A 13,239-nucleotide genomic window follows, 5' to 3' on the forward strand; every position below is an offset into this window, starting at 1 on the left:
GTCAAGAGAAAAGGATTGTAAAACTGAAGGGAAAAAGAAAGAAATGTTTCTTTTCACGGGGAATTTGTAAGTGGTTCAACTGTTAAGAGTATAAAATTTGTTAATTAAAAATTTTATTATCAAAGAAATAGGGGGAAAGAGAGCGCGAAGTCGTACTGTATTGATATTTCCTTCGCGCCGTAATTAATGTTTCCCTTGGAAAAAAACAAGTTTAAACGCCGAACTACCGCTAACCGAGCCTATTAATCGCGCAGACCGCGCAGACCGCGCATCCCTAGCCGAGTAAATAAGCTTTAAAGATTAGTCTCATACTCGTAGGAACGAACAGATGCGCCTCGCGAACCAGTTATTTTCCACCGAAGGAGTTCCATTCTTTTGTGCTCGTCTTCCTAAACAAGTTCGTTAATAATCGAATCAATTCTATTCACAGATATTTGCCGAGTTATCTCAAAAAGTCCTTTGTTCGTATATATCATGTTGTATATTATCAATATGAAATTCGTTTTTACTGTATAATTTATTTTTAAATAATTCACTTATATATTTTGGAAAAATAATTTACGTTCATGTAAAAATAAAAAATGAAAAGAATTTTATTCGTAATTCATGCTATAGTTGAATGAAAATATTTTTGGTTTATTGAGAAATTGTGTCCGACTGGTTTTAGGGAAATAATTTCCTTAGAGAATTGCTACTTTTCGGTACTCTTTTTATGAGAGAGTCCCAAAAGTTATATAGGTTTCCATATCAGAGATTTCATAATGATTTAATTTTTTACAAAAAATTTAAAAAATCATATGCATGCTCCGAATTTCGATATGAATCTATATGTTAGTAACAATCATTCATTTAATTTCCTATCGTTTTCACGATCTTCTCGTCTGCAATAATCAAACGGTGATACAGGACAAATTACATTTAAGTGTAACATAACATTAATTCGATTAAACGATATAATTTTTTTATGATCAGTGAATAGTGGTAGGATATAAATATTTATATTTTATTTCCACAAAAGCAAATCATTACAATCCTCAGAATTGCGAAATATATTAAATAAGCATGAGAATGTTTAGATAATTATTGGTGTCCATTAACGGTAATGCAGCAGCAGGAATTGAAGCCGAATTTACGGATTTCATTAACTATCTGCTTGTGCATGACTATTCTTGAACTGCTCATTAAATACTAGGAAGAACCGTTTCATGTGATATGATATTACCAGTTCTTTTGTTAGGGATGATTTTTTTATACGATTAACGAGATGACAGTATCAGACAGTACAGAGAGATGACAAGAGTATCGAAATATTATATTTTCCATAAAAAATATGCACTGACAAAAGTACAATAATTTTTTGTTAAATTAATTTTAAATATAATTTGATTAAAATTTCAATTCGTTTAATAAAAAAGTAATGAAATATACTGTCGGAGAATAAAACTGTAAAAGAATAGTTTTAATTGCAGATGTAGTTTCGACTCCTTGTCTGACCACACACGAGCATTATTTACTTAGAAACAAATTGGTAAAACAGTTTGGTAACAAATTCCGTTCTTTAAACAGCAAACTTAGATATTTCCAAGGACAACCCATCATCCTGATTGAAAATGATTATTCCACTCTACAAGAAAGTACATTTTTTAATATGAACAAAACATTTATCAATTTCCTATCAAAGTTCTTATTAATATTCACCTCCTAAACTCTGTTTCCTACCCAATAATCAACCCGGTTTTTGTATTAATTTTTTAGCAAAGTTTTTTCCCATAATCCACCTTTCAAACCCAATTCCATTATGATTTATATTCTATAAATCTACCAATTTACCATACAAATTTTCCTCTGAAACACTTTTTCCTTTCAATAACCAGCCTAATTATTCTACCGACCATACCAGCAAAGTTTCTCCGAAAATCCATCTTTTAAACTTTTTCTTCCACCTAACTATAATTTATACAACAAATCTACCAACTTACCACCAAAATTCTTTTCAAAATTCCCTTTCCTGACTCTGTTTCCTTTTCAATAACCAGCTCGAGTATTCCATTAATCTTCTACCAAAATTTTTCCCAGAATTCGCCTTCCAAATCCTGTTTTCCATCTAATTACAATTTATAAAACGAATCCAGCAACCTTTCGCCAAACCTCTTCTACGAAACTCTGTTTTCTTTTCAATAACCAGCTCGATTATTCCTCCAACCATTCCAATAAACGTCCTCCGAAAATCCACATTTCAACCCCTCTATTTCCATCCAATAGCCACCTCGATTATTCCACGTCGAGTGAATCCTCGAGAGAAAACCCTCGAATGGCCACAATACACCGTCCTCCTGTACGCATCTGACAAAGTGGCCATCGAAAGATACGACAGCGCCACTTGGAACACGTCGACTAGAAGCGATGCAAGGCGTCGGAGGTACTCGATATCGATCGTCGTCGAGGAACTTTCTAGACAATCTACGATCGTTTCACGACTAGCCACAGCCGCTGCAACCGAAAGCTGTTTCTTCAGTAGAAAAATGCAACAGGTAACGCGATCTAGTTCGAGTTACGATGGTTGGGTCATGGTTGTCGCGTTTCAAAAACGCGAGATATCGTCGAAAAACGCATGGGCCGGGAGAAGGGGAGGATGGGAGGGAATAACGTGTCAGAGAATGAATTTCGTAGAGAAGACGAACGAAACATTCGCGAATCCTGCGTGCAACAGGTTAGCTTTCGTAATAAATTACCAGCGGGATGCTCTGACGAAACATCGATGGAATAAACGCGGTGAAAAAGGAAGTTCGATGAGCTGTGGAAGACACGAAAGGAGACCGCATGTCGAAGTTTGTAATTAGTTTCGTAGAGGGGTCAGGTCGTTATCGACGCGACCGACCCGATGAAAATCACAAGCAATTTAAACTTTCGTCGTCTTGGTACCGCCTGGTCCGCGCGTTCCACAACTTTCCAGCAAAATTATCCAATCAAAAAATCTCGCTGTTCCTTTCGTGCTACTTGTAATCTGGCCTTTGATCCCGTTGATATGTAAAAGTTATAATTATTTGGGCTATAGGTAATATAGATCACGATATAGCGAGGTCGTGAAATCAGTCAGATATAAAATTAACGCATGTGTCATAACAAGTAAGTTGTCAGAAATATAAGTGTAGTAACTTATGGATCTTAGAGTAAGGACAAGTAATGATGATTTAATTAGGGTTTAGTGTAGTTTAATAAGCAATACTCAGTAACAAAAACCGATTACAATATCGTCGTACGTATCATTATCACACACGCCTTGACTTCCCGATTCACACTCCGTGACCTCTCAACTCACACTGCACTTCTCCACTCGCATTCTGGTCGTTCTGGCATCCCTTTGTCTTTTCCTAGGCCCACCACACACGTGCTCCGCAGACGCTCGGGGCCAGGGTCACGTAGGCCTTTTCTACGAAACTATGCACTTGAAAAGACCGGTGACACATTTATGGGCCCGACGGCGCCTCGGCTCTCGCAACATTGTTCATGGTTAACTCGATGTTTATTAGGCCCTTTTCCCGATACTACATAAGTAAATAAGCAAATCTATATCAGATAAGTAAAAATTATTAGTAGAGTCAATATATCATATCTATACAGTATGTTAAAATAAAAATTTATATTTATATTACAATTTGTCCATCTCATTTTACATTGATAAAATAATAATTAACATCCAATTCTTTTTTTACTTGTAATGGAAGTATTGTTAGCCATTAGTCACCACTCTTTTTATTGTTCGAAATCTTGAAGAACAGAATTGGTCAGTAATATTACTGTAGTATTATTATAAATAATATTAGACAGCCTCACTTCCTAATTTACGATATATCGCTATATCTTGACCCATACTATACGTGTAATCAATTGATTAGATCTCAGACTTCTGATCCAAAATCTTATCTTTGTCTTAAATCTAACGAAAATCGAAGGGGTTTATAAAAAAATTATCCTCCTTGGTTTTTCCCTGTTTCTCAGAAGGAAATATATTTTGACATCTGTAAGTTTTATATCACATTTAGCAAAATATTCATCAAAACACAATTACTGTAGGCGTTATAAGTTATACCTTGAAAGAATGGCGCTCAATTAAACCACGAAATTGAAGGTTTCATAATTAAAATTGTTTTTGAGACGAAACATTTTCAAATTGATTTAAATTATTATTTCTGTTTTAAATAAAGTTATCATTATCTTATTTCAAGAATCAAATTCTGTTTACACAATTCAACATTTAAAGACTAAATCTTTCGTGTTAAATTCATTTCAAAGTTAATTTACGTTAAGTATTAGAATTTCACAAACAGAACTCTTTCGTTTCATTAAAAGCTCACTTCTAAATCGAGATGCATCATTAAATAGGAAGGAAATAAAAGGTAACAAATACGAAGTTATAAGAAAAGGTTAGTAGTAGGTGTCAATTAACTTTCTGTGTGAAATTTAATATAAAGAAAATGTTGTTTGCGAAGGAGTAATGAAACAATAATTAACAGACTGTTCCGTAATATAAATCCACGTGGACAATTTAAATATTCTTACATTTGTTAATTTCGTGTTAATTTCAAAATTTGTTTTTCCCTAAATGAAAAACTTCAAAAGTGAAACAAAACAGTTTTAAACAGTGTTTATGAATTTCACATTAAATATTAATTGTGAGAAGTTGAAAAGCGCTATTGGGCCCGCTACGTGCAAACTGGTGAGAAATTCACGATGCTGATTTGACGACAATATGAAACTGCGAGCATTCAATCTCGTCGGAGACGATTCGCAAATTGAAAAGCTTTTATTTCACGAATAAATAATAAAATACACGCGACACGAATAGTTGATTGATTTTCAAATTTTAATGAACATTCAATTTAATGAACACCAAACAGAACGTTTTATTTATGTACTTCGACGTACCTACGCATACTGTTTGCTTTCTGACACTCTCTCCGACAAATCAATGTTTCGAACCTAAAGGTTTTCCTAAACTCGAAACTTTATGTGCGTACAATCGAAATATATTTTAACGCTTTGACAATATGAAATAAATATAAAATTAATTATAAATAACAAAAAAGGGAGTACGCAAATCAGGAATTAAAAATTAGAAAACGATATGATGATTCACCGTGGAACGAACGATTACACGAATTATGCTGATAAATCTCTCTAGTACAATCACTATTGGCCTGTAACTCGCCGCAATACAGCATCAATTTCCATTCTTCGTACCTCCGCTTAATCTCACGAAACTTCGACAATTACCATCGAATAATGCTCAGCTCGACTCCTTTGGAAAGTGAAACAAATGGAAATTTCTTCCCCGAAACAGGCAGGCCAAGATATCGTCTTTCGCCATCACGATGCGCGATTTCATACACGAAGAAACTGAATATCGTGTCTCGATGACAACACTTCCCAAAAACGGTCGATTCAACAACTTCGCTAAAGAGCAAGCATTACCGCTCTAAAGCTCGACTACATCAAACTTGGCGAAGGAAAACGTGTCATCGGCTAACCACAACCATTCAAGAGCCCAACCATTCAGAAGTATGAAGTCATGAAGCTTCTGCTGCTTGCCCTGCTCAGTTGCATGTGCGCGGCCCATCGCGAGCCGAGCGACGATTATTATAATTTCGAGGAAATTCGTTTCGACGATGATGATTACATCGACCGTGAGAAATCAGCGGATTTCATCGAAAGTTTCGACGGTGGTAGATCGATAGACGAGGAAAGGTATAACAATCACGATGACTGGATTCGCGAGTGGGCGTATCCTTTTCGGTTCGAGAACCCGGAAACACATCATCTGATTCGACACGGTCGTCGGCAATTTCGATCGATGGATCAAAACACGCCAATCTCAGGCAACTGGCTGGTGAAAAAAGAAGCTGTGGTCGAGGGTGACTTGGTGTTGGGAGGTTTAATGATGGTGCATGAAAGGGGGGAAACGGTTACCTGTGGCCCTGTGATGCCCCAAGGAGGCGTGCAGGCACTCGAGGCGATGCTTTACACGTTGGATAAGCTCAACGAAGAGGGTATTGTGCCTGGTGTGAAAATTGGAGCACACATCCTAGACGACTGCGATAAGGACACGTACGGCCTCGAAATGGCCGTGGATTTCATAAAAGGTAAGTTGGAAACCTTCCCATAAAAGGTGAGATGAAAAGCCCGATTATCGGTTTTGGTAGATTATGTTAGTTTACGTTATGTACAAAATATTTTTATTAGTTTGAGATTCAAATATTCTTTTTGTAAATGATGTTGAGGTGAAGGAAGTAATCTGGAAGATAATTCACAGCTATAAATAAAACAAGATAGAGATTTATTTGCTGTGGAAAGAAAGAAAATTTTGAATGCCTGTTCATAGAAATGTGGCCGATATTTAATCAAGTAAACACAGCGAGAACAGATAAAGCGTCATTGAAATAATCTCTGGTTGCGGCCGTTGGTCCAACAATTAAGCGACCGCATAATCAACGTCATGTCGTTTGTTGTATCTTAATAGGACAAGGTTGCATAGCGAAGCCACGACATTAAGACGACGTAACGATTTTCCTGAAACGTTACCTCGGTTGCCCCTTGTACTCACGACAATAAACGACGGACAAAAGGAAAAATAATCCTCGTAGCATGGCGCTCGCTTTTATCTGTTTAAATGTGCACCGATAATTATCGTGGCTATTAACGTCTCTTCGAAAATTTTATCGACAAATCGAAACATAGAAAAACCACAGATGAAAATATTCTGGGATTTATGTCAGTGGTGAATAAAATCAATGGTATAGAAAAAAATATTCCTATACAATAATGTGTAAATTTGTAAAATACTATTTATTATATAATAGATTGAAAGACAAAAGACCAAAGATGGAGAATTTTTTAATTTTCATCCTTTATATAGTGATGAATAAAAGTCTATTAGAATAGATGTTTTGACAACATTCTGTGCAAATCTGTAAGAAATATGATACTTTATCCAACTATTTTTTAAAAATGTAACTTTTGGACGTATAATTTCACATTTACTTCAAACTTCAGACACTCGAAATATTAAATTCGAAACTTATATTTTACGTAAAAAATTAAATAAAAACTTTTTTACATTTCTTCAGTTCCTTTTGTATATTCACAGCAAATTTGAAAAGAAAAGCCTATTTGTATTAAAACTTTTGGCCATCATTGCACACACGCTTTCTATCATTGGTTTTCCCTATTTCTTTGTCATTGCTTGGAAAATATCCAGAAACTAGGAAGAAATATTGACGAAGAATGAAAAGTATCGGGCCGATATTTACAAAGAGGAAAAATATTCCATATATTTATAAATAAAAATAAAAACTTTTAGTCGAGGGTTGCATTAATGTTGGAGAAAGTTCGCGAGCATCGAGGAATTTCTGTTCCTTATTAGAACTCAACTTCTAGAGAAGAGAAAAGATCATGGATACAAACAGCGCAAAGAAAAGTAAAATGCGAATACAAAGCGTAATTACTTTTTATGTGAATTCATTTAACATGATTCAATTACCGTGGAAACAACAAGTGTTTTAAATATTCCAGAAAGTTTAAAAATCCCAGTCTAAAAAAATTAAAAGTTTGAATCCCAGGTAGCTCAAAGGTAACCACGTTTCGCGACAGTGTTGTAAACCTTGTCAACAACAAGGTTTAACGCAAGATATGCCGACCATGTTGTTAATTTTGGGGCTTTTACGACAAAGTACAAATAGGACACTGTTGTAGTTAAGACAATTTCCTGTTACGTTCCACGAATGACAATTTCAGAAACTGCTCGTGGAACGAGTTCCACAACTGTCCTCGTGAAAATTTGCGTATATTTTTGATAAATATCTTTATCTGATAAAATTATATTTCTTTACTTTAATAACTTGATTTCTTTAATAAGAAACTTGTATCACGAATATTTCATTACATCATTCTTTATATGAAAATTAACAAATGTATGTATATTTTTTTCCATGTACTTCACTAGATAATTATTTGGACTACCTCAATGGTTGATGGGCATTTCTTGAATAATTTAAATTTGATATAATAACCACGATTTTTAACCAACAATACAATGAAAATTAATAATAGCAAGAAATCCTTATTTTGCTTTCACAGTACAGTTGAAATAAACATCGTTAAAGTTTCAAAACGCTCAATGCTATACGAATCTCTCTAATATAATTTCTATTTTATTTCCATAAAGTAGTGACAATTTTGTATTTCCGTAGCTTTTGTAATATGTTGCATAAAAAACTATATTATCAAATTCGTTTCTGACGCAGTAATGGTGAACGTTTCATTAATTTCCAAAAACTAAAGCTGAAGACATCATCTGCCGCACAAATGTAAAAGATTGACGGTGCAGTTCCCTCGTTAATGACATTAAAGGGGATGAAATGACAAGGGAAAAAAAGGACGGTGGGAAATTCGAAGTTTGCGAAGTCGCGAAAATTCAGCCATTCGTTGGTAATTATATGAGACAACTAAAAGTGATTAAAAGCGTTGATGGAATGGAACAACGGAAATTCGATTAATGCGTACAAAAGACAAGGCGCAGACAGTGACGAGAAAATTGCTTATACTAACGTAATCGAGCTTGCATGTCGACGCCGCGTAACATAAATTATTTGCCGACTTTCTCAGGCCTCTGGCCATTATCGTTACTCGCCGTTATTATCGCGCGAACTGATGAGCTGCAATAACGATGTCAAACTGACCACCGTAGGACAATGGGTAATTATTTATAGACCTGTCACATGGACCATCGATTTGTTTTTGGATGATATTCATGTACGTTATATGTTGCGTCGAGAGTTCCGCGAAATATTCTTAAGCGGTGCATTATGGACAAACTCTATTAACCCATTAAAAAACGTCATTTCTTGACATAAAGCTTTAACACCACATACGATAGCATAGAAAAATATTTGAACGCTTTCCATCGTACAATGTGAGACATTAGTAACAGGTATTTTTCTATAGCGACGGATTATCTAGGAGAAGAAGTTTGAAACTTTGAAAGAACTTGGGAACTTCGCAAAATTTTATGCTTCGATTTCTATGAGATAGCATCCGTTATGAATAAAAGGTGATGGTTTAAAGGAACGAAACATTATGGAGTGTTAGAATGATTTTTCTGCATTTATGAAAAATTTAAAGATGCAAAAGAGCATCATCTATAAAAATGTTATAATGTATAAAATGTATAAAATAATCAAAGTATAGCACCCCTTATGATATTTAATAAACAAAATAATTTTCTATCTAAGTTCTAGTTTCTTAACTATAACGATAATATATTCATAAAGATATGAATTTGCATAAATATTCACAGTACAGTGATAAGCTCGTATGGTAATAAACCATCGAGAAGAGGAAATAGAATTTAGAAATTATACTATACTGCTACACGTGGTTTTCGATGGAATATCACACTTTGTAGGTATCAAATATGTAAAATATAAATAGATATCAAGTATGATACCATATATGTCAAACATAACACATTTGTACATGATACTATTAGGTTGTCCGAAAAGTGTCTTTCTTTTACAGACCCGTCTTTTACAACGATACATCTTTATACAAACATGAAACCTAATCTATCGAACGTTGTGATCTTTATTTTAATAGAACAAAATGGATCATATCTAATTTGATAGAATAACATAAAACGGAAAATGTTTTGCACCCATTATTTCCTTATAAAACGAAAGAAACTTTTCGGACGACCTAATACCTGATCACAGATATAGAATTCTATTTTATTCTATAATTTCTATTCCTTCCTCCCATTGCTTGACCCGCAACAAATCGATTCCCAATGAATGAAATTCAAATTTTCTAACAACGCTCAAACTATTGAGTGTAGGATTTCTGTGAATGGGCACTTCACTTTTGTTAGGGTTCCATTAAGAGGATAGCTAATTTATGGATAGTTTATGCATCAATGCATGAATACAATTTTCATTAGCATGTATCTCGTAAACTACTGAGTTCGAACTACCCGTTTCAATCTTTGTTCGGTTTGCATCTGATATGAAAATTCATGAAAATATCGAGTCTTGTTAATCTATACTTGTAATGAGCCTTCTCTGAAAGCTAAATTTAAAGCAATGAAAATTGTCTGAAATTCGTAATAAAATAAATGAAATATTATAAATAAAATTTACAAATTATGAGTGATGCGATTATTCTATTTAAAAATTGTGAATTTGAAAAATTGTATCTTATCAATTCGTTGATATCGTTAATTCGTAAATTAATAAATAATATGTAAAAGTAATTTTCATTTAATGCACGTATTGCATATTACTTATAAGATAACCAAATATCTTCACATTATAAAGATAAAATATTTCGAAGGAATGTAAATGAATCGAGTTAGCGAGCTCTCAGAAATTACATACAGAAAGATGAAGAAAAAGAATTACTTGCGAAAAAATAAATCAGATTATTCTACATGCGACAAAACTATAATCCACGGATGGAATAATCGCTAATAGTTTAATTAACACCCGACCAGAAACTTTGACGCTTAACGATCGATTAACTATCCACCTGTCATCTTTGACAGATAACGATCAACTGAGTTTCCAACTTGCAACTAACTCGCCTCCGATTCCAACGTATTATTACATCGTGCTAACGCATTACATATTCCTGATATATGTTTGTGTGCCCAATCTCCTATTAAAGTTATATCTCTAGAAGACAATCTCACTTTAGGAATCTCGTATCTATCTATCGAAATAAGTTCATAAAAATAATTCAGAGAATCTCAGTACTTCTCATTTGCATTTATCGTTATACGAGCTTTTAAATCTATACTTTACAATAAAATACATAAATTTTCGAAATCTTCTATTAAAGTTATATTTTTAGTATAATAAACATTTTTATGAATTCTCTATCTATGAAATAACATTGTAGGAAGAATTCACAGAAACTAAATATTTCTCATTTTCATTCAGTATCATATGCTCGTAAGCCCTTATTTCAAAATAAAACGCAGTAAATTTTGTAAATCTCCTGCTAACATTATATGTTTAAGGGATAATTTCTTTCTTAGAGATCCACATCTATTTTTTAAAATAACAAAAATTTATGGAAACCCTATTTTTCATTCGCATTGAGCATCTTATCTTAGAACAAAATAAATTAATTTTCTACGTTTCCCGTTAAAATTATATTTTAATACACATACTCCTCCTTATAAATTTGATATCCATCAAACTAATTGAAACTATTCTGGGAAAACCAGTGCTGCTTATTTGCATTTAATGGTCTATGCACGACTACTATTAAATGAAAGTTCGTTTAAAGTCGAATCACGTTCGACCAGAAACCACTATATCTTCTCATTGAAATAGAATTCTCCGATGAGTTTTGAATATAGCATCACTGAGTTCCTTGTTTAGGACAACATAAAAACATATGTGGTTCGTTCTGCGAATATTCTGCTTAGGTATGACGTTCGTCTTGATCGACCAGTGAAATTAGTGTACCGCAAATGTTGAATATTTAAGCAGACATTTGAGCGTCAGCTCCTTAAATAGTTCAAATTCTTTAAACACGCGAATTTCTGGACAGAATGTACTACGAAAGTCATTGCTCTAACCTTTTCTCGTTAGTAAGGCCACGAAATTTTTCTCTTTGATAAGAACTCTAAATATTTGTCCTTAACAAGAAACCTGTTTTCGATTCGCTGATTATATTTAATCATTTGAACACTGTCTTTTGATATTTTTTATTTAATTTGTAATGAACAGTACTTTATTTCTAGAGAATAGTATTATACTGACTCCATTCTATTTTTATAACTACTGTTCTATTCTTTGCCCCAATTTTATTAACATTAAATCACTTTTTACACAATTTTTATTTTTCTACGCTTCTTATATCTTTTATAGTAATGATTACATTTTTTGCGTTACGAAAAAGTTCGCTCTTTTTGTAATGTAAAATTGTTTTTTACAGCAGCTAGTCAGTCGTAGTTTCTACATATTAATGCGAATATGAGATATGGCAGGGAGGGAATAGCAGAAAATATTGCTTAATTTCTCTTATTAGAATTTTTTATTGAAATATGATTACAACACGTACGAAAGCCAGGATATCAATCATACCGTTTTGATTAGTATGCTTCACAGAGAAATGGATACCTAAATGATTAGCAATTTCATTCAGGATTTTAATTCTTTTTTTGTCAATAACTAATGAAAGTCAATTAGAAATGGCGTTTGTAGGCTTTCCTTGAAACATCGTATTTTTATTAAAAATATTCCCGAGCATAGTACAATATTACATTTTTCTTACTTTCTAAATGGAACAAATTGATTTTATTGATATTTCAATCGCATAAATCATTTATAAACAATATATGTAATATTTAATTCAAACTCTGTTGTTCGTAAAAATATTATAAATCTAAAAACTTGTAGAATATTTTTTATACATCGTGTGACTGTGATGATAGATTATTCGGTTAAACATTGTAATAATCTTTTTATAAAATATTTCAAGTTCGTGAAAATTCGGGATTTTAAAAAAAATACATCAAAAACTAAATGAAGTCTGTATCTGTATCAATAGAAAAGCAGGAAACAATTATTTGAAAAGGCGTGAAACGTCATGTTACATAGTATCCATGAAATCTCGCGAAAAACACCGATAGGTAACGATTAATCACCGTTTTATCGTCCGCGCGGGCTATTAAAATTCTAAACGCGGTAACATGACATATTCTCCCATTTCTCGCCAATATCCTCCCATTACCTCAAAAACCGCGAAACAAAATTCTCTGCACACATTCGTGTTCTGTTTCATTGTTGTAGGTCAGTTTTATCCCGTAGAATGTTATTTCGTTGAGCAGTTCCTATTGAAATTCACGATAATGGGCAATTTATGAAAGATGATGCAATTTCAGTCACGATTTCACGGAATTATCATTTTGTCCACTGTAAAAATTTTATCAGATGTATAGATACTAATTATATCTCTGTTAACGTGAATTAACATTAATAAACACGTATTATAAACACATATTAGCAAAGTTATTTTTCATACGGTATCAATATTAATGAAATTTCTGTTTTCTTTCGCAACACGGTGTGCTCTATAATTAATGCATAATAATTTTGAGATATTATATTTATCGAAAATTTTATGATTTAAACCAGCAAATTTCATAGTAATACGTCGAAAAATAATCATAGCGTA

At 33.2% G+C, this 13,239-nt stretch overlaps 2 protein-coding genes and 1 long non-coding RNA gene across 3 annotated transcripts in view; 2 read left to right on the forward strand and 1 right to left on the reverse strand.

The window, feature by feature from the left end:
- Glurb (metabotropic glutamate receptor B) overlaps positions 1-13,239 on the forward strand; it is a 323,110-nt gene that overhangs the window by 186,101 nt on the left and 123,770 nt on the right. The window lies entirely within an intron of this gene.
- Positions 1-13,239, reverse strand: part of LOC138185788 (uncharacterized) — a 273,806-nt gene that overhangs the window by 172,330 nt on the left and 88,237 nt on the right. The gene's annotated exons all lie outside the window — the stretch shown is intronic.
- The window catches only part of LOC138185787 (metabotropic glutamate receptor 1-like), a 50,044-nt gene that overhangs the window by 1,110 nt on the left and 35,695 nt on the right, over positions 1-13,239 (forward strand). Inside the window, exon 2 of the mRNA XM_069124984.1 lies at positions 5,342-6,140. Coding sequence (XP_068981085.1) covers positions 5,570-6,140 — 571 coding nt within the window. The 5' untranslated portion in view covers positions 5,342-5,569. The remainder of the gene's footprint in view (positions 1-5,341; positions 6,141-13,239) is intronic.

Source organism: Bombus flavifrons, chromosome 12, assembly GCF_040668555.2.
Source record: "Bombus flavifrons isolate JBK064 chromosome 12, iyBomFlav1_principal, whole genome shotgun sequence".
In the NCBI taxonomy this organism is placed as follows: domain Eukaryota; kingdom Metazoa; phylum Arthropoda; class Insecta; order Hymenoptera; family Apidae; genus Bombus; species Bombus flavifrons.